Source organism: Phlebotomus papatasi, chromosome 2 (assembly GCF_024763615.1).
Source record: "Phlebotomus papatasi isolate M1 chromosome 2, Ppap_2.1, whole genome shotgun sequence".
NCBI classification, from domain to species: Eukaryota; Metazoa; Arthropoda; class Insecta; order Diptera; family Psychodidae; genus Phlebotomus; species Phlebotomus papatasi.
Genome location: NC_077223.1, coordinates 82670196 through 82697155, shown reverse-complemented (window position 1 = coordinate 82697155; position 26960 = coordinate 82670196). Strand labels below are relative to the sequence as shown.

The 26960-nt window shown below is 34.2% G+C and overlaps 3 protein-coding genes across 3 annotated transcripts; 1 reads left to right on the top strand and 2 right to left on the bottom strand.

Annotated features, from left to right (window-relative positions):
- Nucleotides 1-119: 119 nt before the first annotated feature.
- On the bottom strand, nt 120-13768 carry LOC129804687 (cytochrome b5-like). The gene is made up of 4 exons (XM_055852228.1): nt 13484-13768; nt 7339-7427; nt 808-915; nt 120-744 (listed from the first exon to the last, which is right to left on the bottom strand). The coding sequence occupies exons 1-4, from the start codon at nt 13598-13600 to the stop codon at nt 666-668; spliced, it is 393 nt and encodes a 130-aa protein (XP_055708203.1). The 5' UTR covers nt 13601-13768; the 3' UTR covers nt 120-665.
- Nucleotides 13769-13806: 38 nt separating this feature from the next.
- On the top strand, nt 13807-26360 carry LOC129804667 (trifunctional purine biosynthetic protein adenosine-3). Its single transcript, XM_055852195.1, has 3 exons — nt 13807-14793; nt 19311-19788; nt 23466-26360. The coding sequence occupies exons 1-3, from the start codon at nt 13980-13982 to the stop codon at nt 26281-26283; spliced, it is 4110 nt and encodes a 1369-aa protein (XP_055708170.1). The 5' UTR covers nt 13807-13979; the 3' UTR covers nt 26284-26360.
- On the bottom strand, nt 26292-26914 carry LOC129804690 (cytochrome b5-like). Its single transcript, XM_055852231.1, has 2 exons — nt 26688-26914; nt 26292-26628 (listed from the first exon to the last, which is right to left on the bottom strand). Exons 1-2 carry the CDS (start codon nt 26808-26810, stop codon nt 26500-26502), a joined length of 252 nt encoding a protein of 83 aa, XP_055708206.1. The 5' UTR covers nt 26811-26914; the 3' UTR covers nt 26292-26499.
- Nucleotides 26915-26960: the final 46 nt, after the last annotated feature.

Below are 26960 nucleotides of genomic sequence, written 5' to 3'. Positions count from 1 at the left end.
GGAACCACAGTACTTATAAGCCCCTTGACTTGAGGATTAAAAGCCCCATTAATTTCTTCCGCAATATGAGAAGAATTTATGTGCATTTAATCCTTGCGCCATTTGAAAGACAAATTGATCGTTTTATAACAATGTTATTTATTTCCCCTCATTTTCAATAAAATTTTACAATATATTTATTTTTTAGACACTGTTTAATTTTGCATCGCCTCTGAAAAAATATATAATCCACAACATTATTACCTAAAGAACAGAGGAAAAGAAATAATCCTTAACAAATTTATTGCTTATAAAAGAAAAATCCTGAATTTATTCTTCACAAAACAAAATGAAATTATCTTCTTTTTTTTTTCTCTTACAAAATATTACAATTAAATGTCACCAAATTGTCTAAACCAAGAACGTTTTTTTTTTCAAGAAAATGCATGAGAATAATTTCTGGTGAAAAATGCTTTTCTTGTAAATATTTCTTTTAAAAAAATTACTACAGCATAATACAAAATTCCCGGAATTAAATTTGCTCACATGCTTGTTTTTTTTTCTCAATTATCAGCTAAAGTTTAATGTAAAAAAGAAGGAAAGTTTTCAGTAAGAAATTTAGAAGGAAAAAACGCTGATCCCTGCTCAACAATTTTCACACACAAAAGGAAAAGTTTCATTTAAATTCACTGACGGAAGTAATATCTGTAGATAATTGTCGCTACGACGCCAATCAAAAGCGGAAGGATCCATGATTTCATGGAGCTGCAAAGGAAAGTTTAAGGATTAAACATTAAAGTTCTTTTTAACTAAACTAAATTAACGCACTTTTCCTCATTTTTTGGTTCGGTATTCCAACTCTGAGTGCTCTTTTCCGGGATCTTCTTCCTCTCAGCCTCAACAATCTCACCAATCTTGAATTTCTTCATCATCTCCCTAAACACAAAGTAAAAACAAAGAGATAGAAATATCTCAAGTTAAGCGCTCTTAATTTTCCGTCACAATTATGAAAGATTCCTGATAAGGAAAAGCAAAACATTTCTGAAGAGACGACAGTGCTGTTTTTCTTTTATTTTGCTTTTTCTCAGACATAACACGCCCTTTTTTACGCTATTTAATTTATTCGCAATTTGTTCTCATATGATTATAATAAATAAAGCAATATACTGCGCTACAATTCAAAAATTAACCACATTTGGTTGAATTTTTCCACCTAGAAAAATTCCGAAAGAAACCCAAATTAAATGGGAATCGATACTAAAGTCCATTAATTAAATATTAACATATTTAATACCAATGGAAGTAAAGTAGGTAGTTCTACAGCCAAAGCTATTGTCCCCATTTCACCAATAAAATTGATTGTTTTTCCCTTCTTCACATAGTTCATTCGCTTTTCACTAAAAACCTTTTGTCTTAATTATTTCACAGTTTCTGTCTTTAAAAAAAATTATGATTTCATCATAATTAATACACGTAGCATTTGCAATTACAATTTTCCTTGAGAGTATCTTATAATGAATTATCTGAGAGTTAACAAATACAGCGGAAAAATTAATAAACACTCTCTGATAAGGCGCTTTGTGATAAGAAATTTTTATTAGACGAAATGTTAAATATTTTCCCAAAGTATACATGAATATTTATTTATAAGAAAAGTGCAAGATTTCAGATAAAATAACTGAAATAAAGAGAATAAATTCAATCTATAGAAACACAATTTATTGTAAATTGATGGAGGATCGCAAACAATAAAGTTCTGCGATGAACTACGAACTTTAATCTGCCGCATAAATTATTAACTTTCAATGAAAAGACTTGCATTCTTAAACTTTTTTTTTAATTTACTCGGAATTCGAACTGCTTCACCAATTCCAATGTTTGAAGTTTTGAAAAAATCAAAATGGTGACTAGGGTAAAGTGGTACAAGTTGGACAGTAGTAATTACAATTTGGACAATGCAATGGTACAATTTGGACAAACCTTTTTGTCTTGATAAATTTAGTACTTCATTTTCATTTGTATATTTTTAATGCTTTAGTTTTATAATTTGGTTCCTTGTGCTTAAAAACAAATTTTGTACTGTATTTATCAAGAAAAAATCTATGTCCAACTTGTACCGGCGAACTGTCCAACTTGTAACACTAATTCCAAATTATATCAGTTTACCCTATGCATTTAATTTCAAACAATTTTTTTCAATTTTCTTTTGAATAGAATAATCGATTTTGTAAAAAATGGTAGCGTTAGAACGGCCTTGAAATTCTCTAAAACTTATGTATTCATGATTTTCTAATATTACCAAATGTAAGGAGAATGGCTAAATCACTGACCTTTTCTTAAAAAAATTATTATTCTTTCAAACTGCAGCTATTTTTCATCAAAAATTTTACCATAAAGCTAGATTTAGACAAATAAATAGAAATATCTCGAAATTTGCTACTTTTATGAATATACATCACACTTTCTGAAGATCAGCTTTTATATCACTACAAATAATCATTTTAATAATAAAATACTTAATAATTTTCGAAAAAATAAAGAATAGAGAATAAATCCAACCATTGATGAAAAACAAATCAAAAGAAAACTAAAGAAAAAGATTAATTGTTTATTCAGCGTGTGTTAATAGCTGTCATTGGCACATGTTAAATAGGCCCTGAACTTGATGAACCCTTCTGCCTATAAACTCATTACAATAATAAAAAAGTATGGTTGATTTCAGAACCTTTCAGGATCATTTCGAGTGATATGAATAGGTTACGATGGATAATTTGGAATCATGTCTATTTTGGAATTTTGAGATTTTCTCACTGTTTCAGATGGTCAAAGAGAAAAAGAAAACCACGAAGAAATACAAGACTTTACGAGAATTAATTTATTGTGAAATAAATTCCCATGGAAAACATGGGCTGCTGGTTCAATTGTACGCATGGTACCGTTTCTCCAGGCTCGTAGTGAATCAAAAACGAGTTGAAGTGCACTTGGCAATTGGTTGAGATCAGTGGCAAAGACAATCATAGCCAGTGCCCCCTAGCTCAGTTGGTAGAACATTCGCCTAGATAGCGAAAGGCCCCCAGTTCAAGCTTGGGTTGAGGTAGGAATTTTTTCCTGTGTCTATTTGGGTTAAATTTGTGTGTTGGGAATCACTTGTTCTGATTGTCGCTCTCTGTGCACAAGACTTTACATTCGACAGTACTTCTTTGTTGTTTTTTTTCTTCTTTTTGTTATCTATAACCGTTAGGAAATCTTACAGTTCTAAATAATGGTGATTCCAAAATACCTCATCTTATGCCCTAAACACACTTACGACTTAAGCCAAGAGACGGCTTAACATAATTATAACAAAATAATGATTTGACTAAATTCACAACAGTTTCCCATTAACTAAGCCGTTTCTTTAATATCTAACCGAATACCTCGAAATTCCTTAAAACTCTTTAAAACAAAATCCATTAAGAACATGAAAAAAAAATTGAGTTGTCCGAAGTTTGAGTCGTCCGAATGGTCGCGCTTCCCCCTACTTATTTATAGTTAATTCCATCTGACTTTCTTTCCCGAAGTATATGCTTAAGTGTTAATCACTTTAAAAACATCGAATTGGGAAAACTTGCAAAGTATCAAAACATGGAATTTTTTATTTGAATCGAACACGTAAAAAACTTTAACGATAAAACTTTTATAGATAAAACTATCATTTTCAACTTTGATTGAATCATCCTTTTGAGCTGATTTTTATGGTAGCATTCCCGGTAAACTTTTTTTTATTCCTTTGGAATTTAAACCCCTCTTTTATAAATTGCACCAATGCACCAGTAAATGGTTTCCAATAATGTAATGACATGACTTTAAGTATGTTAAAGCAGAATTACGGCGTTGCCTGTAATTCAACTGCTATTCGTTTAATGCATTTCTGTCAAAAGTGTACCTGAGTCTTACTTTTTTTATTTACCGGTAATTTATTTAATTCTGTGCTATTGATCAATTTAAAAAATAGGAATAGAGGATACCGAGGCAGACTTAGCCACGTATAGTATTAGACAGTGGTATCTTATAGTTTGCCTGGGGAGGAATATTGAGGAAACCAGTCTTTATTCTAAATATGTACTTGCCTTCCTATTTATTAAAGTATTTATCAGCTTCATACAATCATTTTTTGTACGAATTATACGCAATGAAAAATTTCATTTGGTGTCTAATTTTACCCCGGTTTCCCCTACACAGAGTCTGTTATCAGCTTTTAATAAAAATAAACAGATAATCTATTTAAAGAAGTACCAACAAAGAAAATAATTTTCCTTACAAAATTCTATTTTGTTTATTTTCCTTATTATTTGGTCTCAAATCATTTGCCTAATCATATTTTTGCACCTTATCAATCACTCAGGGTATATTATCAGTTTCTAAAGTTAAATAAATCGAAAAAGAATTGCACGAATGCACTTCCGGACTGCTTTAAGCTGACCAACATTTTCCCTTTTTTTCTTAACTTAGACTTAGGGCAGAATCACATTGACAGTAAAATTCTCACCGTATTTCGTTAATTTACGCATTTTCATTGCAATTCTTACGCAAATTCTCGATTATCGTATTACCTTATCTCATACTCGGTGGCACTAGGTGAAAATAATATAAGAAAATTAAGAAAATAAAACGAAAATACGATAAACGGTGAGCAAAAAACACTCTACGATTAATTTCTCTTACAGTTTTTTTTGCTCACCGTTTATCGAATTTTCATTTTATTTCTTCAATTTTCTTATATTATTTTCACCTTCACCTAGTGCCACCGAGAATTGCAATGAAAATGCGTAAATTTAAATTTACGAAATACGTTGAAGCTACGGCGAGCATTTTACTGTCAATGTGATTTTGCCCTTAATCTCTCTTTTGATCTCTAAAAATATTCCTTTTGTTGGTATGAAGTTAAATCGTCATAAAGATATATTTCTTAGTCTTTTTGTTGCTCGAACTCCACAGAGAGATCAGTAAATAATCCCTCTGCCACGTTATTTATTCGTCCAGTCATTACCAGCCCTAGATGCCAAACAGTTAAGGATAGAGAATTGGGTGCTTCGAGGGAGTGCCACATAAGTAAAATCTGGGATCATTAACATTCCACTAATTTCCAGACCGAGTCCTATAGAATTATTCCTAATAGGGGGAAGTGGGGTACCTTTGATTTGGGCTTTGGGATACCTTTAAAAATGGACTATTTTCCTCTTATTTTTAAAAGAAATTGAGACATATCATAATTACGGTAAGATCTAATAACATTGGAATATATGAGAAGCCCAATTTTACAGCTGCCCCAATTCAAAGGTGACCCACTTCCACCCAAAAGTTTTCAAGTTTAAAGGTTTAAAAGGCTCTAGAAAGTGTATTTCTCAACCGAATGGTATTATGTTTGGGCCCATTGGAAAGGTCTTGGAATTTCTAACAAGTCTGAACCTGTTTCAATCGGTTCTAAACCGGTAATCAACCGGTTATAAACCGATAAGAAATTTTTGTCCGAGAATCAATTCTATTACTAATAAAACTATTTTGAGGAATCTTCTGAGTGATTTACGAAGCGATACAAATCGGTTGAGAACCGGTAAACGATAAATGATGCAAAAATACTTTTGATTCACATTAATTGTCGCTTGTGAGCGTCTAAATATGTTATTTGTGTCTTTGAGTCACTTAATATTTGGGGTTTTTCTATTTATTGATAAAGAAGTGGACTTGGCCTGCAAAAATAAGTTTAAATTTACCTAAAACATAAATATTTTTCACATTAAAAAATTAAAGAGAAAATCGCATTAATTTTTCGCATTAATGCTATAAATCAATTTATATCAAATTTTGCGGGCCAAGTCTACCGTACTATCAACAAATAGATCAAATTTTGAATATAAAATGATTCAAACACATAAATTACACATTTGGACTCTCATCAGCGACAATTAATGTGAATCATATTCAAATTTGAATGTGCAAGTGTGATAATACAGTAAGACGCTATGCCAGCCCTTAAGATGATGTTCTTTACAATCTTGTAATGGATCGCTGTTGTTCCATTAAGAAAATAATTCGTTATGGCTTCGGTACACCTTTTAGATCAGAAAAATTTTATAAAATCAAAATTTACATCCCTTTCTTTCTTAAAAGCTTTCATATCTGTCCTACTCTTTCGCACTCTTCTTCTTCTTTTGAACGTCACAGTTAAGTTATTGTATTTTAATTGAACCCTAAATAACCAAATAGTTCAAAATTCTTTTTTTTTTTTTTTATAAAAGAAACTGACAAAAAATTCAAGTTTTTAAACGTCTGGCTTATTTTATTATGACAAATTGCCTCTCTCTCTCCCTTCGTTAATCCTAAAATTGTCTTAAGAATTTTATCATTAAACAAAAAACTTTATATGTTTATTTACGTAATTCTTTATGTATCATCACTTGAATTGTCATAAAAAAAATAGAGAACTTATTAAAATATTCCGTAAATTTTCTTATAATCTTTTTACAAAAATGCCATTGATATGTTGAACCCAAATAATTGCTTCAATTTATGGAAATCATCGCGAAGAACGTAAATGAATTTTATAAGTTCATTGAGACATTCCATTCGACTTTAAAATAGATTTCTCTCCAAAATTGAATGTTGTTGTACCTCTTGAATTTTTCCTAACACCTGCATTTTTTTTATAAATGAATCATCAAAACATTAACACAAACAAATACAAAATTACGCAGTATCGATAATAATTCAAGCTCTGGCCATTGTATACTCTTCCGCCTTGATCTTCTAGCATATTTGCTTCTATTCACTAAAACATTTTATTTTACAAATTAAGATGACTATCCTTAAATTCTACTTAAATTCCCTCTGAATCTCAAAAGAATTTTCCGCAGATTTGGAAAAAATGACTCACATACTTATCTACCGCTTTACGCAAAAAATATTTTCAAGTCACGCTACTAACTACACCCGAGGCAGAAGTTTATCTTGAAATTTCCAATACTAGGTCAAGTTTATCTGTTATGAATTTCTTTTATAACAATAATTCTGTTGCTTCTGTCCCAAATTAGGCTGTTTATCATTTCTTGCACAGAGCTGTAAAAATGTCTTTTTCTATTTTAAAATTAGAGATATCACAGCAAATAGAATTCTTTCTATAGTCAGATCTGTCTCCTGAGATCTTTTTGCCCTCGACATTCCGGGGGCAATTTAGCAGAGAAACTCACACTGTAACATGTTTTTTTGGAGAGTTATTTGAGAGAAAAACTCTGAATGACGCTGAATACATTGAAAATTGTGCAACTCTGTCGTGACCTTGGCTCAAAAGTCGCCAAGTTGCTTAGATGAAAAGAGACTCACCTGGCATCAGAACTATGTCCAACATCCTCGAAAGCTTCTGTTGCTTCGCGTCCAGCTTGTTCCAGGAGCACTTCCTCGCCTCCAGGATGCTGGAATCCAAAGGAAGACAGGGATACATGTTACTAATTTCTCACGCAAAAATTAAACATGATTATAATTAAATTTGGGATTGGGATTCGGATTCATCCGATTTCATATTAGGATTTTTCAAAATAGGTACTTTGACTGCAATAAAACTGCAATAAAATTTACAGTAGACTCTTTCAATCGGCTCTTTTTCAATCGGGTGAAAAATTTTGTTGACAATTTTCACGTTTAATTATCAAGCTAATTCTCTCAAATTCGCTGTAGTTCTTCCTATTTTATTGTGATTCTTTACAATTGAACGCTTTTTGTGGAATTTACAAAGGCTTTGACGCCCAAATCTATCGATAAACCGGATGACATTTTGCCCCAAATGCCCAATTGAGAGAGAGTCTACTGTAATTTCTAATTCTATTTACTTGAAAGTATCTGCCGTTTTAAAAACTGAAAATCAATTTAAACTCTGTGACTTAACAATAAGTACAATAAAATATATTTTCTAGCACTTTAATTTTCCATCACAGTGATACTCCAATAAATTTAGATTTTCTTTCAATTTGCAAAATTTTAAGGCAAAATTAGCATATTCTTGTTACTTAGAATCAGTATTTACTTGCGTAATAAAAACTACAATAAAGCATTTTCTAGCACTCAATTGAAAATTGCAATAAATTTAATTTATTTCTTCTTATTCGAAGTCTTTTATAGCAAGGAATTGCAACAAAACCTCTTATTTCAAACTTCGTGATTGATCTTAAGGAAACTGCAATTACATTTACTTTTACTTACTTCTTTAACCTCTATCTGAGAAATACTGCGAAGAAATTCAGTTTACTTCTAATTTGCTAACGTTTATGATAAGTTTTTCTTGTATATTTTTTATTCTCAAACTCAATGTTTTGCTATGAGAAAATAGCGATAAGATATTTTCTAGCACTTCATGTTTCTACCTTAGGACAACTACGACAAATTTATTTTTTCCTGTTTGAAAAGTCTTTCATAGCAAGGAAAGCGCAACAAAATCTCTTGTTTCAAACTTTATTATTGATCGTAAGAAAACTGCAATAATATTGACATTTTAGCCCTTCAACCTTCTATCAGGAAAAAACTACAATAAATTTTGATTCCGTTCTGTTTCTTTACCGTTTATGATAAGTTTCAATATTATTTTTTTCAATTCTCAAAGTCTGTGTTTTATAGAAAAATAACTGCTGTAAATCACTTTTCTAGCACTGTCTACTTTAAGAAGACTGCAATAAACATCAATTTTCTTTCTAATTTATCATTTTTAATAACAAGGAAATTGTAGTAACCTCTTTTTTTTACAAACTCTGTGATTTGTCTTAGAAAAACTTCAATATTACAAAAACTTCTTATTTCCTGACCTTCTTAAAAACCTAGTAAAACTGCAATAAATAGATACCTATATTTTTCCCAGTTTTCAAGATTTTACTTCCAGAAAACTTGAATTTTTTAATTATAAAAAGCAAGATTTTCGAATATGAAATTCTTCCAAACCAAATTATTTAAAACTGCAACAATTTTATGTTTAACAAAAGTTTAACTGAAATTCGTAAAGTATTTCATATACTTAAAAATTTAACATTTTCAAAATTACAATAATACTGCTAAATGTTTAAGGGTTTTTGGTTCTCAGAAAAAATTGTAAAATTGCTCTAACAAAAACATTTGTATTCTTTATTTTAGAAATCACAATTTTAAGAAAGATTCTCCTATCAATTTCAAACCGTAATCGATATCAATTTCTTTGCGATTAATAGTCTACTATAACAATCTGTTAAACTGCTATAATTGATTATTTTCGATTTTTGCATCAATTTTTTTAGTATTTTAAACCTTTAAAAGATTGCTAGAAACAGGTTTCTTCAACTCAAGTTCAATCCAATGCTTTCTTATTGCCAGACTAAAAATTAGTTCAATTGCTAATTTCCAATTCTACAACTGTAAAAAAAGTGCTTGCTAGAAAACTTAATTCTTTTTGCTAATGTCTAAAGTTAAATTTGTCATTTTTTTAAGAACAGTTACTAGAACACTCTTCTTAGCTAAAACAATTAAGCAATTTTTTATACGACATTTTAATCAATCATTTTCAATTAAAATTTTAAAACATCACTTTTAACCCTTGACGAGAAGGTCAAAAATGAAAGGTCAGAAAAAATCATGTTTTCTGACTTTTTAGTGCTAAACATAAACTTTAGATGACCGTGGGAAAAATTTTGTTTTTCGGTCACCGGTAACCCAATCGTCCGGTTAAATGGCAGTCTTTATATTTTTAATTCCCTTAAAAACTGCAAGAAAAAGTGCTAGAAAATTTAATTTTCGTGATTTTATTTAACACGATGAAACCTATATGGCTTTTACAACATAACCAAAAAACTGTTAATATTTATTGACTTTCATCACTTGTAAATTGGTACCAATATAATCGCAAAAAAGTATGTGAAAATATAAAAATCTTTATTAAAAAAAGGGACAGATAATCCTAACCGGCTTATGTAGGTGAGATTCTTAACGTGAGCTAACTCGGAGTGCATGCAAATTCGATTTAGAGCTGAAGTTGGGAGACGCCATTCAGTTATCTTGAATCAAATTCGTGAAATTATACAAATTTTGTATTTCAACCAAAATATCAAGGATTTGGATGAACTGACAGAAAAGTGTTATATGGGTGAAATGTAGACCAGAATGTTCTCTATAATTTTCCCATAGAACATGATCTCATCGATTACTCAGAAGTCAAGATAAGCGAGGTTTTTTGTTTCTTAACTCGTTTTTTCATCCAGAATGCCCCAAGTAGTCATTTGTTGAACTTCAACTATATCAAAGAATTGTTGTCTTTTGTGGGACTTTCCATTTAAAACCATATTTTAAGTGTCTTGGTGGAGTAGAGGCAGTCAAATTGGCATCTGAGTGATTTCAAAGCGTTATTATTGGAAAAATCAATTTTTTCACACTTAAACGGCAAAATCGGAATGATAGCGTGGTCTGAGTGGAAAATGATGTATGGACGAAATGTAGAGACAAATGTGCTCTACAATTATGTCGAAGTAATCATCAAAATCGGTTAAGCGACAGTCGAGATAATTGAGGTTATGTGATATTGAAATTGGTTTTTCGACTGTGGCGCCCCTGGTGTTGGTCCCACGAAGTTCAAATATTCTAGAAAGTTGTAGCATTTGGTGAGATCTTTCGTTTGAGCCCTCATTCATCAAAATCGGTCACATAGAACCGGAGATATGATTTTTTGAATTTCGTGAACTTTGACCCCTCATATCTCTGGTTCTATTGAAACCACAGCGCACATACGCACCATTTTGGAAACGTCCTAGACTGGACTACAACATACTAAAATTTCATTAACTTGCACAATGCCGTTTTTGAGAAAAGTGACTTTGAATTTCGATGAATTTTGACGCTATCACAGCGCCACCTGTGGTGACTTTTTGAACTTCCATCTGAAAGTGCTCATCGAGACGAAACCAAAAAGGTAAAATTTAGGCCGCTATGTTAATTAGAACCGGAGATAGAGGCCGGTCAATGTTCGAACTTTGACCCCTTATAGCTCGGGTCAGGGGTTATGGATCGACTTAAGGTTTTTTTTGTTTGATAGGTATAATCAACGGCTACAACATACTAAAATTTCAGCCCGATCGCATAAGGAATTTTGGAGTTATTTAACTTTTAAGATTTAAAAATTTTCTTTTTAATAATAACGCCCCTAGCGGTGGTTTTATGAACTTGCGATGTTAGAAGAGGAAGTGGCATTTCACGAGAGCTTTCCAAAAAGCCCTCATTTTTTAAATTCTGACAATTAGAACCGGAGTTATGGCCATTTTAAGAAAATTTTTTTGGACCCTTATAGCTCGGGTCAGGGGGGTCGGGGGACCTTAAGTTTGGTGTTGATGGAAAGCTCTAAGGCCCAGCTATAACATACTAAAATTTGAGCCCGCTCGATGCCATAGGGCCGGAGCTATTGAGAAAACAAAAAAAGGGGGGTCTTCAAAATGGCGGAAGGAGGGGTGGGGGGTGGGGGGTCAATGCACCATGTTGCAATTTTCATACGATATTTAACCTTTGCCGAAAACCGCAAGTCGATATCTTTTTTAGTTTAGGAGCTATTAAGCTCCAAAGAGCGGCCGGACGGCCGGCCGGCCGGCCGGCCGGCCGGGAACGTAACTTAGCCCCCCATATATTCGTGATCAGGAAGTGGGGAAACACATTTTGGCCAAGTTTGAGCGCGATCGGAGGACATGAAATTTTGTTAGGATTATAGTAGGTGAGATTGTTAAGAATCTCACCTAATATAGGTACTAGAAATGTCGTAAAAGTCTTGTAAAATGAAAAACAATTGAAAATTTACTTTTTTCTTAAGAATATCTACAATTGGTATTTTATGCCAATTTGGTATTCTACAATAGATTTTGTGTCTCCGGTTTTAAAGTGTTAAATTCTTTTTGAAAATCGGTATTAATATTTTTTTAGAAATGAACTAGAACTAGAGTACTTAAAAAAGTAATGAAAAAAGTTAGGGTAAATTCTAAAATAGTTCGCAAAAAATAAAATTTCTTAGCTTTTGAGGTTGTGCTTCACTCAATTCGTCTCCTCAAAATGAAGACTGTTCTAAGTGTATTTGTTTTGTATAAGCATTTGTTGCTACTGACGCATCATGATGCGTCGTTTCCTACGATTGCAGGTACGAAGAAAATTCCGTTACAACACTTTCATTTTGAAGAGACGAATTTCAATTTTCAATCCAACCTTATAATTATTTTGAGGTTATGAACAAAAGTTAAAGATTCATGCAGGGGCCTCTCGACATTTCATTTTTCCATGCGTTTTTGCATAGAGGCACTGAAGACTATTGGCAAGTTTTTTCACTTAAAAATAGATTCACTTTTTATTAGGCTTGATGGGACCCTGGATTCATTCTTGCAGCTACAAGAAATGTTAGGAAGGGTCGGAAAGTAGGTTATGCCCTAGACATACTTACAACCTAAACCAAGAAATGTATTAACGTAATTGTAATCAAAATAATGATTTTAATGAATTTCCATCAGTTTCCCACTAACTTATCCGTTTCTCAACTTAATCCAAGTAACGGATTAGTCAGAAACTGATGAATATGTGACCTGATCATTATTTCGATTACAATTACGTTAAGTCGTCTCTCGGCTTAAGTTTTAAGTGTTTCTAGGGCATTGGAAAATAGTAGGCCAGGAAGCAAATCAAAATTTTGTTCGGTCCTGGGAAGCGAACCCTATTCACTTTATGGATCTCGCGGAACCGTAGAAGTACGTACTTTTTTATGATGTCGTACTAGTAATATGTAATGCATAAGTAAGCACAATCTAAAGCTAAAAGGAATTTGAGAGGCTGCGTGATCAGCTGGGTTCATCTTGGGAGCCCCGGTGAGAGAAATCGTGGGCAAATATTTGCAGAAAACCAGGGCAAAATATAAACAGAGATGACAGGGAGAGAGACTTTGTGTGCGGTGAGATAAGAAGGTGCTGAGAAAAGCCCAAGACAAAAGGCACAAGTCATGGTGAAAATGGCAAAAGAGAGAGACTCCCAACAACCTTCCTTCTGCCTTCGAAAACAAATCACTCTGTGGAGTTGTGGATATTCTCCGGGGCTCATCGCCTTGTCAATGTGTTAGAGATATTGATATTAGACGCAAAAGTACATGGAGAGCGAGGTAATTATGTAATACGTTTCTTCTGAACAGCCAAGTCATTGCAAATGGAAGTTTAGGGGGCAATTCGCTTTCCTCGCACTTTGGCGGAAGAAAACACATACCTAGCGCAAATTGATGTCTCCGGTGATTATTGAGTGTATACCCTAAGCAAGTCAGATGCCCACGTCACTCCCAAGTGCTTGGAAAATGAGGAAAAAGCAGGGAAAATGGGCTGTTTACGACAGCAAAAGACCTTCGCCGGAATACTAATTTATCGATTGTCTCTATCCAGGGACACTTGGGTAATTGATTGAGGAGATAGTAAGGAACGCTCCTGAGGGTAATTGTCCAGGAAAATCTACTCACCTCATTGAGAAATTCCGTAACATCGTAAATACTATTGTGAATAACAATCCAGGTAGTTTTGTTGGAATTGTGCTTGGCCACTTCGGCCATGGTGTACAATTTCGTTTCACTGGACATTCTTAATGGGTATTCCACAAACTTTTCCTCAATTTAGAATATAGCCTGGAGCACTAACAACACCTTTTTCGGATGAACTTGCACAATTGATGGTGATTTTTCCACTGAACTTCACTGAAGTTTCCACAAAGCAGCAAACCTTTACTCTAGCGCCTACTGCGCCACCTTACGGAAAAATTATATAACTCGCAACAAGTGGTCGATATATCGAATCGATCTCCACTGATATATCGAACATGTGGCGGTTTGGGATTTTTTTCGTGTTTTGAGGCAAACAACTTTTCTGGAGGAACATGTTTCTCAGCCCATTCCCACAGATTCAGTCTAACAGTGATCGTGATTGAGTGTTATTGAGTTGATTGGGTAAATTGCAGGTCAAATGGGTGACAAAAGTGTTCTCGTTATCGGTAGCGGCGGACGTGAGCATGCCATAAGCTGGAAATTGGCTCAAAGTTCTCGCGTGGGGGCTGTTTTCTGCCTTCCTGGCAATCCAGGCTTTGCTTCATCCCCCAAAATCCATCTCCTGCCCTCTGCTTCAAGCAAACATGAAGATATTCTCGAATTTTGTCGCGAAAAAGCCATCAATCTGGTGATTGTGGGACCAGAAGATCCTCTAGCTAAAGGCCTCGGAGATGATCTCAAAAATGCCGGGATCAAGTGTTTCGGTCCTGGAAGTTCAGGCGCAAGGATTGAGGCAGACAAAGAGTGGGCTAAGAAGTTCATGATCCGAAATGGAATCCCAACAGCACGTTTTGAATCCTTCACTGATCCCGAAAAAGCCAAGAATTTCATCCAAAGCGCCCCATTTGACGCCCTCGTTGTAAAAGCGAGTGGTTTGGCTGCAGGGAAAGGTGTTGTCGTGGCAGCTAATAAGGCGCAAGCCTGTGCTGCTGTAGATGAGATTCTAACGTCCAGGAAATTCGGAGAAGCAGGATCTGTGATTGTGATTGAGGAAAAACTCACAGGAGAAGAAGTTTCTGTTCTGGCATTTGTCGATGGGCAGACCGTGAAGGTTCTACTTCCGGCGCAGGATCATAAACGCCTGGGAGATGGTGATCTGGGCCCAAATACAGGAGGAATGGGCGCATATTGCCCATGTCCTCTCGTCACTCCTGGCCAGATGGACATCATCACACAGGAAGTGCTCCAGAAAGCTGTCGATGGGCTAAGGACTGAAGGGATTCCCTACTGCGGTGAGTACTTTTTCTTTTCGAATCCTGGGAATTTTTATTAAAAAAAAAGTTTCAATCTTCGTGACGACAGGCATTGAAGTCACTGATAAGTGATAAGCTCTTGTCGTTTGGGGGTAAAGCAAACACTGCATTTATCAGTGAAAAACATTAGAAATTGTCAATAATTCAGAAAATAGCAGAGATTGGAAAATAAAGGGTCAAGGCATATCTTCTGGGCTGAAAAAAGCGATAAATCTTTCACTGATCTGAATAATATCCTTGAAATAGGCAAAAGACGGAATTAAGAAAGCAGTTTTTTTAAATTAATTTTATTTCAAAGTAAAATTCATTATTTTTATTAAAAAAATAAATAAATAGAAGACGATAAAAGACCATCAACTTCTATTTAACCCTTTAAGGACGATTGGAACACTGGTGTCCTATAAAGAAAATAATTTTTCCTGACTACCTAAAGTTATTTTTTTTTCTTATGTCTGTACATAATTGTAAAGTAGGAGGTTGAAGGAATCTAGAATATTTTTTGCAAGTCTCTAGCTATTTGCTATGTAGTAAATATTTAAGCTCAAAAATGGCGAATTTTTAAATTCTCAAATTCATAATTAATTTTATTTATTTTTTATACTTCCAATTTTTTTTAAGCAAAACCCCGTTTGGCAATAAAAACTACAATACTCATACGTAATATTTTTCATTAAAGCGAAAAATATTATTCATTGGTATTGTCAGAAAAATTACTTAAATATTTGGGCTATTTTTGTCCCTATCGTTCATAGAAGCACAAAATACACCGAATCAGACTCTGTTGGACTTTCCAAAGTTAGATGTAAGACTTATCATTGATTATGTTTCTCAGTTTAATTTTTATTGTTGATTTTCAGTCCGTAGAAAGTGTCTCGTCGTTAAAGGGTTAATAAAGCGTAATAATAGGGGAGACTGGGGCAAAAAGTCACAAATCGAAAATTTCAAAATTCAATATCTTCCAGGATAAATAAGATAGCGGCTTAAAATTTTTTCCATAGATAGCTTCCATAGACCTTCTTCGATGTTGTATGTTTCTTAGAATTCGAACAAGGAATTTAGAAAATAAAAAATATCAAAATTTTTAGTACTATTTTTGAAATATTTTCCTTGAAGAATATATTAATTTATTACCTACTTATTACACTGAGAGAAATCTGAAAAAGTTAAAATAACATTCCGGAAATGTTAATTTTACCCTGCACTATTGATCCGAAATCGGTGTAAATATTACACTTTTTAGGTGTATTGGGGGTTAAAGTTACCTTTTTCATGTTAATTTTACTCTTAAAAAGGTGTAAAATTAACATTAAAAAATTTTGATATATTTTTACACCTAAAAAGTGTTAAAGTTATGAGGAAAAAAACTGATGATTATTTCCTAAATGACTTGGATTCTTTGAATACGAAACCGCTATCTATTTTAGAATTTTACAAAGATTCTTCTCTCAAAAAAATCTTTTTATTAAGAACGACCACTTGGGGTAAAAAGTAGCAAAAGTTCTGGAGTAAAAAGTAAGAAAAACCGAAACAATTTTATGATGTCTCACGGCAAAAAAAACGTCAATGCCATGTGCCGCCGCTTGTTGTTTGCATTGGTCAAACGATTTGCAGTCTTTTGTGTGTTTTTTTCTGAAATAGCTTGAAAAGCGTTTTTATCGTTCAGACAGAGAAAACGGTGTTTTACAAAGGCGTATAGGAATAAATTTCCTATGAAAATATGTTATCTAGGTTTTTTTTTAATTTACGGAATCCCGTAACAAAGCGAATCAAAATGTAATAATATCCCATCCCTGATACTATTTGCCTCAGCATATTTGAGAATGGCCACAAACTTACCTTTTAGAAATCGGCTCGATAAATATATTTCCTTACAAAATAGAGGAAAGTTACTTTCACAAAGTTGTAGAGCGGTAAATTTCAAATAAAACTGCGCTAATTAGAAATTTCTGGGGCGTTCGAGTAGTTTGTAAAAATATAAAATATCCGTTTTGTGACTTTTTGCCCCAGTCTCCCCTATATAATAATGGTTAGTACTCATTTTTGAGGTTATGAGTGTCTTAACCTAAAAAAAAGTGTTTCGCAGTAAAATTTAAAATTCAACGCAAGATGAATTTTTATCCCTTTTATTGTAAAATGAAAAAAACTCAAAAAATTGAAATAAAGCAGGATCTATTTTGAGGTTAGAATTTGAGATTTCAGATATTTAACAAAATTAAAGGCCCTCTAGACTAGTTTTTTTTTCGTCAAAAGTAAATCATTTATTAAGGTATATTTTTAATACTGGAGATTGCGAAATTCTTTTTAAACTACTTAGTCTAAAAGTTTTTAGGTTAATTTTAATATAACTAATATTGGACAAATCAAATTATAACCACAAAATTAATTTTCAAAAATGTATACTAAATTTCTTGACTGAAAGAGTGAAAACTCATTTTTTTATTAAGAAAGAGCTCGTAGGGTAAATTAAGCTAATTCAAACCTTGCTCCAAATGGAAATTTTTCGCTACTCCAAATGGAAACGCCATTGTTTTCATGATAAATACATTACCAAATTATTATATTTATATATTTTCTATATCACAGTTTCATTATTTAGTTAATTTTGCTCCAAATAAAGCGAAAATCCATTTATATTCACAAATTTTAATTTATTAATTTCTCAGAAAAATTAAAAGTGTACCTTTTCACCATCAAATTTTTTATCGATCGACCATGTTTTCCAATGAAAAACACAATAAAGTGACTGTTTTTTATTCGTTTTGTTTATCATTTATGTCAAATTTCTGGCTAGTGTTAGTTAAATTAAGTGCTAATCTTCATTGTTAACGGTACGTGAAGTTTTCAAATTAAATAATTACCTATTTCGTGAACAAAAAGGGTTTTTCTAAACTGTCTGCAAATGCTTTAATAGGAAACCCCGGAAATATGATTTTTTTTTGGAGAGATTTTCTTATTGTTTTAAATGGAAAAGGAGACAAGACCAGGAATAAGAACAAATCCTGCACTCAATAGCAACTCAACAAGGTTTTGGAAGCCTTTCGTCGCGGTTTCACTTATACACTGTTTGTCTCCAATTAGAAATTTCCCTTGTCTCCATTTGGATTAATTTGTTTCCAAAAGAAGCATTTTACACTCGCGTATTTTTCTTGTATTTAAGAAGTTTTCAAATTACATCTAATGAATTTTCACTAAACAGTAACATTCTAGAAGAGTCAAGGAGCAAATTTATATAAATATCTTCAGAAAAAATATGAACTTAATGCGTTGAATTTTCTGTCAAAGTTAAAGCGTCTGGAAATGATTTTGAATTAGGACAAACAATCAACAATGGATTAACTAATTAAATGGATTAACAAATCCATTTAATATTTTTCTATATTTTTTTTGGAGTATTATATTATTTCCTTGTGTATCCTAAATATTGAAACTGTTCTGAAAACTTAAATTTTCGTTCCTGACCAATATGTTTTTTTTTTGTTGAGTAAATTTTGAATATGTATAGTAATAAATACCAAGATAAATGTTTTATTTTTGTCTTAAAATAACTAAAATTATTGCATTTTTTAATTAATCCAAAGTCTTCTTATTTTTTTAATTACAAAAAGTTCACTTTGAAATTAACTTTAGGTAATAAGCCTAATATGTGATACCTAATTTAGTTTTGGTAATAGTAATTATCACAGGTTTTATATAGAAATTTTAAGTTCTATCTCAAGTATGCTAAATAGTTAGATTTTTATGGACAACTATTGACTTGAAAGAAAAATCATTGGCGGACTACTAAAACTGATAATTTTTGTCTCTGCGAGAGGGCACTGTTTTCTCCCGCAAGGGGCGCTGGCCACTGTTCTCAATTTTCAATTCCAAAGCTTTAAGTCAGAAAGCTTGACGAAATTAAGCGAAAAAAATAGAAAATTCTCAACTCTAACTAAACTATTCATTTGATAATCTGCACAATTTTCATAAAGCAAATATCCTTACACTTTAAATTTTCTTATCAACAAATCGAGATTAAATTAAATATCCTTCCGCCATCTTTACCTAAATTTCTATTGGCAAAAAATTATCATTCAATTTTTCCCTGCAAATTCTTTGTTAAAATCTAACAAAAAATACTTTCTCGATTTTTTACTCTGTGATTTTTCTCATGAAGCGTTGAACTTCTTATCACCAAGTGAAGCTACAAAAAAAATCTTCCAAACCTCACGGATTTATCGCTGTTCTGCCTTAAATCTATAAATTATTGAGAGGCTGAAAAGGCGGTTTTGAAGAATTTGCATCATCTCCAATTAATCGGCAGAGAAAATGCATTGCTTCTGTGTTATTTCCTGACTGTGGGGCCTCTGATTGGCCTCATGACCTCTTGTCAGCAATTCCCTTTCCTCTTATCATGTTTACGCTGATTCCAGCCCAGAGGTTTCTCTCTGTCTTTCTCTCTGCTCTCTCTGCCAGGGAGAGTAATCAATATAAAATTTGTTTTTCATCACTTTGCACAGGAGTCTTATATGCCGGAATGATGCTGACGCCCAATGGTCCCAAGACCTTGGAATTCAACTGTCGCTTTGGAGATCCTGAGACTCAAGTTATCCTGCCGCTGCTGGAGAGTGATCTCTATGAGATTGCCCTGGCATGCTGCGAAGGGCGTCTCAGTGGGATGGAGATCTCCTGGAAGGGAGATCTTCATGCTGTAGGCGTTGTGATGGCCAGTCGTGGGTATCCGGAAACATCCACAAAAGGCTGCAAGATCTCAGGAATTGACAAGGTGACAATGCAGAGTGGGAAGATTGTCTTCCACAGTGGAACGAGGATGAATCCCGAGGGATGCTTCGAGACGAATGGAGGAAGGGTGCTGATCAATGTGGCCCTGGGAAGTTCCCTGGCCATGGCAGCTGCAGAGGCTACAGCTGCTTGTGAAGTGGTCAGCTTCGATGGGGCTCAGTTCAGGAGGGATATTGGCCAGAAGGCGATTGTCAAGTAATTTTTTTTTGGGATGCGAATAAAACCCAATGAATTCCATGCAAAAACTTAAAGAGGTTGATGCAAAAGTTCTGAGTGAAAATTCAAAGCTGGAAAATTCTTGGTCACGGATCCTGAAAATTTATGGTGAGCTTATTTTGTCTTAAATTTTTTCACTGCTATTAATTGCTTTCAGAATCTTCTGAACATGATTTTAAAATGGTGATAAAATTCCAATTAGACTTTTAATCTTCGGAATATTCGCTACAATTTGAATTTTTGAGGTTAACTTGAATATAACCTCAACTTCCAAGATAACCTAACCAAGAATTTAAATGAATTGTTTGATCTTAACCTTAATTAAACAGCAAAATTAGACCTTTTTGACTTAAATTTTGTCTTAAATTTTTTAATACGCTAATTGGCTTTCAGAGTCTTCTAAAAATAATTTTAAAATGGTGATAAAATTGCAATTAGACTTTTACAACTTTTAATCTTCGGAATATTCGCTACAATTTGAGTTTCTAAGATTAAGTTGAATATAACCTTAACTTCCAAGACAACCTAACCTAAAATTTAAATGAATTCTTTGATCTTAACCTTAATTAAACAGCAAAATTAGACCTTTTCACTTGATACACTTATTTGGTAAAAAGGTTATTATAAAAATTTTGAATGTGTCAAGCTTAACCTAAAATATTTAAATACGAATAATTTAATTATGAAAAACACTTGAAATTCTCTTTTAATTCTGCTTAAAGCATTTTCTAGGCAAGTAAAATAAGTCGTTTGGCTTTCGCAGTTAATTCCGCAGTCTTTTTCCTTTTTAAACAATAGGACGTAACCTCAAAAAAAAATCTTGGAGGTTAGAATTCATCAAATTTAGTGAATAATGATTTGGTTTCGTAATGATTTCATCAACTAAAAATACTGAATGTGTCAAGTATGAATGTGTCAAACTTAACCTAAAATATTTATATACGAATTATTTAAATATGAAAAACACTTGAAATTCTCTTTTAATTCTGCTTAAAGCATTTTCTAGGCAAGTAAGATAATTCGTTTATCTTTAGCACTTAATTTCGCAGCCATTTTTCCGTTTGAAACAATAAGACGTAACCTCAAAAAAAATCTTGGAGGTTAGAATTTATCAAATTTTGTGAGTAATGATTTAGTTTCGTAATAATTTCCTCAACTAAAAACACTGAATATTATCTTTCAATTAGTTGAACAAAAGTTTTAATTTTCTGAAAATATTGCCTGATTTTTGAGGTTAATTGGAACATAAATTTACATACAAAAAGAAAGTTTTGGCAATGGTAGGAAAATCTGGTTAAATGATTCAAAAAAATGCGTTTACTTGAATTTAACCATAAAACACATTTTTCCTAATTCTTTTATTTGGAAAAATTTATCTTGAATATTGAGGTTATGAACAACCAAACCACACAAAAGAATAGAATAAGATTCAAACTTAATTTTAATGACTACAATTAAAAAACAGAATATACACTTTTCTTTAAAAAATTGAAAAATAACTAAGAATTAGTTCAAATGTTCAATCAATCTTTTTTCTTAGGTTTTTGAGGTTAGAATTTTGACATTTCGTTATTTAGGTATTCTAAAACTTACGCCTGATCTAAACCTTTTCAATTGCATCTTTCAATTTATCAGAAATACAAAGAATTTAAAAAGAAGTTTATATTTTCAAAAGTATTGTGTGATTTTTTAGGTTAAGGTAGATCAAATCTTCACATTTTAAACAAGAATTACTGGAACGGCGAGAAAATGTAATTAAATAGTTTTAAAAGTGCTTCAATTTGAATTTAAGCAAGAGAAAAACACAAGGCTAATTCTCTTACTTAGAACAAAGTTATTTTAAATTTTGAGGTTATGAATAACCACATCGCATAAAATAAAATGATTCAATTTTTCGTCTGTAATTTAAAAAAAATGAATTTTTTCTTGAATTTAAAAAATAATTGAGAATCATTTTAAATGTTCAATTTTTTTAAAAAAGTTTTTGAGGTTAGAATTTTGTCACATTGATATTCATATATTCTAAAACTTACGACTGATCTAAAACTTATTGTTTTTTGTCCTTCAGTTCAGCAGAATTAAAATGAATTTAGTAAATTTAAATATCATAGAAGTGTTTATTTTCAAAAACATTGAATGATTTTTAAGGTTAGGTAGAGGAAATCTCCACATTTTAGACAAAAGTTACTCGAATACTAAGAAAATTGAGTTAAAATTTTAAAAATTGCTTCTATTTGAATTTAACAAAAAAAAACACTCGTTTAATTCTCTTATTTACACGGACATCAGGAATTTTGAGGTTATGAATACCCAAACCACATAAAAAATAACAATCCCAAAAGAATCAAAATCAAATTTTTATGAATAATTTAAAAAATTGTAAATTTTTCTTAAAGGATTTAGAATTCAAGAATTAGTTTAAATGTTGAATTTTGATGTTTTTTAAGGTTAGAATTTGAATAATTTCAAAATTAATAGGAATTTTTATATCAGTTTCACATTTTTGTCACGGTTATATTGAGCTATTGCAAAAATTACGATTGATTTGTTTTTTTTTTCTTTTTTACGTCTAATTCTCTTATTTGTGAATAGGGTGAAAAGGTTATCTTGAACTTTGAGGTTATGAATAACCGAACTATACCAGAGAATACCATCCAAAAGCAATAGAATTCAATTTAATATTCAAAATTCAAAAATTTGCAAGTTTTTCTTTCAGAATTTCAAAAAAATCAAGAATTAGTTCAATTGTTCTTTTTTTAGGTTTGTGAGGTTAGAATTTGGACCGTTTCAAATTGATAGAATTTTTTACCAGTTTAATATTTTTTGTCACGTTAATTTTTAAATCTAAAACTTACGTCAGCCATAAAACTTGTCGTTTTAACCTATTTGGGGTAACAAAAAGATCATTATAATTTTTTAAGGTTAGGACTACCATCACCCCCATAACCTAACACTTCTACAATTAATTTATCGGTTAACCCATTCAGTCAATGTACCAGAACTACTTGAAATAGAATGTTCCTATTTTGGGATTAGAAAAAAGAATTATCGTGTCATGGGGGCGCGGAGAGCCCCTGTCAAACACACATCTTAACAGTCACTGAACTTAAATTCTGTGAATTAATTCATTACAAAATATTGCTTTAGATAGAGTAACTATTCAAGAAAACAAATTGGCAACCAGAATTCAAATCAAGAAAAAGGATGAAGCCCAATTTTAACAAATTCGACGGGATGTCGAATTTTCTGTCCGCCATTTTGAGCAAAAATTTTGCATGATCTTCCGTGAAGCAAGAAAAAAGTAATAAAATGTATTTCCATCTCTGTCGGACTATTTTTCCCAAGTAATTGAAAGACTAAAGTTAATAAGAATAAAAATCCATTTCCGATGGCAATTCGGATAAAAATTGCCGTGGAATAAATCATCTAAAATCGCTCGATTTGCGTATGATGTATAATACCATGGTAAGGAATGGGTTAAATGTGAAAATGTCGGCAATTTTTTCTCAAATTTAGATTTAGAGGGAATGTCCTTTTTCAAGAACATTTTTCACTCAGAACTTTTGCAGCGACCGTTTTTTTTTGGCGGACTTTCTCGGACTTTCTTCCCTGAGAATGTGAGAATTCTAATGGAAATCTCTCTCCCTTCCATCCAGGGCTTCGTACAGAGCCAGTGGTGTGAATATTGATGCTGGAGAGGAATTGGTGAAGAGGATCAAGCCTCTGGCCCGTGGTACAGATCGTCCGGGGGTTATTGGAGGTTTGGGTGGCTTTGGTGGCCTTTTCCGTCTCAATGGTGTCACTCGCAAGGGTGCCGATGGGCAGGAGAAGCCATACAGGGATCCTGTTCTTGTCCAGGGCACCGATGGCGTGGGTACGAAGCTCAAGATAGCCGAATCGATGCAACTGTATGAGACTATTGGGGTGGATTTGGTGGCCATGTGCGTCAATGATGTTCTCTGTGCTGGAGCTGAACCTCTGGCTTTCCTGGACTACATTGCCTGTGGTCAGTTGGAAGTTCACAAGGCAGCTATGATTGTCAAAGGGGTGGCTGAGGCTTGCCGGGAAGCCAAATGCGCTCTTGTGGGAGGGGAGACAGCCGAAATGCCGTACTTGTACGAAAAAGGTAAGTACGATCTGGCTGGATATAGTCTGGGAGTTGTGGAATTTGAGGAGATCCTACCAAGGATGGAGGAGATTGTTCCGGGTGATGTGGTTATTGGACTACCATCCTCGGGAGTCCATAGCAATGGATTCAGCTTGGTGAATAAGGTTATGGCTGTTGAAGGATTAAAGTTCACGGATGAGGCTCCTTTTAGCACTTCCAGGAGTTGCTTTGGGAAGGAATTTCTCACTCCCACGAGGATTTACGTACAGGAACTGCTACCATTTGTCCAGAGGAGATCCCTCAGGGCTCTAGCGCACATCACAGGAGGTGGACTTGTTGAGAATATCCCCAGAGTCCTGCCAGATGACCTGGCTGTCCATCTCAATGCGGAATCTTTTGAGATTCTTCCTGTTTTTGGATGGTTAGCAGCCCGGGGGAATGTTAGCGAAGCGGAAATGCTAAGGACTTTTAATTGTGGCATTGGAATGGTTGTGATTTGTGCTGCTGGTAGTGATATTATCCAGGAACTGACGAAAAATGACGGAAAGGTCATTGGTGTTGTGGAAAAACGTTCCGGAAAGGCTGTTATTGTGGATAATTTCGCTGAGGAGCTTCAAAAAGCAAAAGAACTTTTTGTAGAGTCCACAAAAGTTCCGGAAACCATAACCTATCAGTCAAGTGGAGTGGATATTACAGCTGGAGATGATTTTGTAAAGGAGATTAAGCCTCTGGCTTCCAGAACGACGAAAAAGGGTGTTTTGGGGGGTCTGGGGAGCTTTGGAGCACTCTTCCGGCTCAGTGAGTGGGAGAAGAAGTTCAAGGATCCAGTTCTGGTGCTTAGTACAGATGGAGTGGGGACGAAATTGAAGTTGGCGCAGGAGATGAGGAAGCATTTCAATGTTGGGATTGATTTGGTTGCCATGTGCGTCAATGATGTGATCTGTACAGGAGCGGATCCACTGACTTTCTTGGATTACTTTGCCTGTGGACGTTTGAATGTTGGCCAGGCTGTGGAAGTCCTCAAGGGGGTGACTGAGGGCTGTCAGAGGGGGAAGAGTGCCTTGGTTGGGGGAGAAACAGCAGAAATGCCAGGAATTTATCAGCCTGGTGAGTATGATCTGGCGGGATTTGCTCTAGGGGTGGCTGAGAGGGAGGAAATCCTGCCGAAGGTGGAGAAAATCATTCCAGGAGATGTGATTGTTGGACTTCCATCGAGTGGAATTCACAGCAATGGATTCAGCTTGATACACTTCATACTGAAGCGTCTGGGGAAGTCCTGGACAGACCGGGCACCATTCAGTGCAACTGGGAAGTCATTTGGGGAGGAATTCCTGAGGGAGACAACAATTTATGTGCAGGAAGTCCAGGAAGCTCTCGCTGCGTGCGAAATCAAAGCCATGGCTCACATCACAGGAGGAGGTCTTGTGGAGAATATCCCAAGAGTCCTGCCTGGTAATGTGAAGGCCCTGATTGATTTCAGCAGCGTCAACATCCCTCCCGTGTTCTCCTGGATCAGGAATGCAGGGAATGTAAGAAATGAGGAAATGCTGAGGACTTTCAATTGCGGAATTGGTTTTGTGTTCGTCCTGCACAGATCTTGCCTGGAAAAGCTGAGGCACGGGATGATTGGGAGGCGCATGGTGCTACTGGGATCTATTGAATATCGTCGAGGGGATGAGGCTCAGGTGAAGATTGAGAACTTCCACGAGAGGATCTCTTTCTTCCAGAATCTCTTGAGTACTCCTAGGAAAAAGGTGGGAATTTTGATTTCTGGGAATGGAAGCAATCTCCAGGCTCTGATTGATGCCAGTAGGGATTCTGCAAGGAATCTATGGTGCGATATTTGTCTGGTGATTTCGAATAAAGAGGGAGTTTATGGGTTGGAGAGGGCAGAAAAAGCTGGAATTCCCAGCGTGGTACTCAAGCATCGAGCTTTTGCGTCTAGGGAAGAGTTCGATGAGGCCATGTCTGAGAAACTCCAGGAGTATGGAGTGGAGATTGTTTGCCTGGCGGGATTTATGAGAATCCTCACCGAGGGCTTTGTGCGACGCTGGAAAGGACGTTTACTAAACATTCATCCCTCTCTTTTGCCCAAGCACAAAGGAGTCTCTGCCCAGAAGCTCGCCCTAGAGGCTGGAGACACCGTTTCCGGATGTACTGTGCATTTTGTGGACGAAGGAGTCGATACTGGTGCCATAATAACCCAAGAAAGCGTTCCTATTCTTCCAGGAGACTCTGTGGATTCCCTATCCGAAAGAATCCACCGAGCTGAACATCTAGCCTTCCCCAAGGCCCTAGAGCTGATTGTAACGGGACAACTGACCCTAGAAAACGATGGGAAAACCCTCTGGAGATCATGGAAATAAGCAACAACATTTTTCTGACCAGAATATCACATTTATTCCAATTTGTAAATCTGTGAAAAATATATTTTTTGACTAATTTTTGCATGCCCCATTTAGCTACCTAATCCCATGGAATCTACAACCCTTAAGTCACTTTGAGTGATTATAAATTCATATTTGAGGAATCGAGATTTCGTCTTAAAGCTTCCGGGAGATTTGCACAAGAGAAAGTAGGTCTCATGCCAACTCTCCAATTTTATACTTTAACATTTCTTTTCTCGCTGAATTTGAATGCCCCACATCCTCAAATTCCTCCGAGGCATCCTTCCCAGCAACATCCATGAGAATCTCCTCTCCTCCAGGATGCTATTACAAATATTCTAGCTAAAATTCATCTGATCCTCATGCAATCTTACTGAACTAACCTCTTTCTGGAATTTGCTGATATCATACACGCCCTTATTGATGACGATCCAGAGATTTTTCCTCTGATTGTGCTTCTCCACCTCAGCCATGGTGTATTTCTTAACTGAACTTCCTGAACTCATTGCTCAAAATGCCACAAATTTACAATTTTTCCAGGAAAGACTTCCTCTTCCTCTTCTCCAACGAAAAAAATATTTCCAAAATTTTCTACGAGGTCGCGTTGGCGTCGATTTTTTGGGTAAACAAAAAGTTTTTCTCAAGGTTTTTGTGAT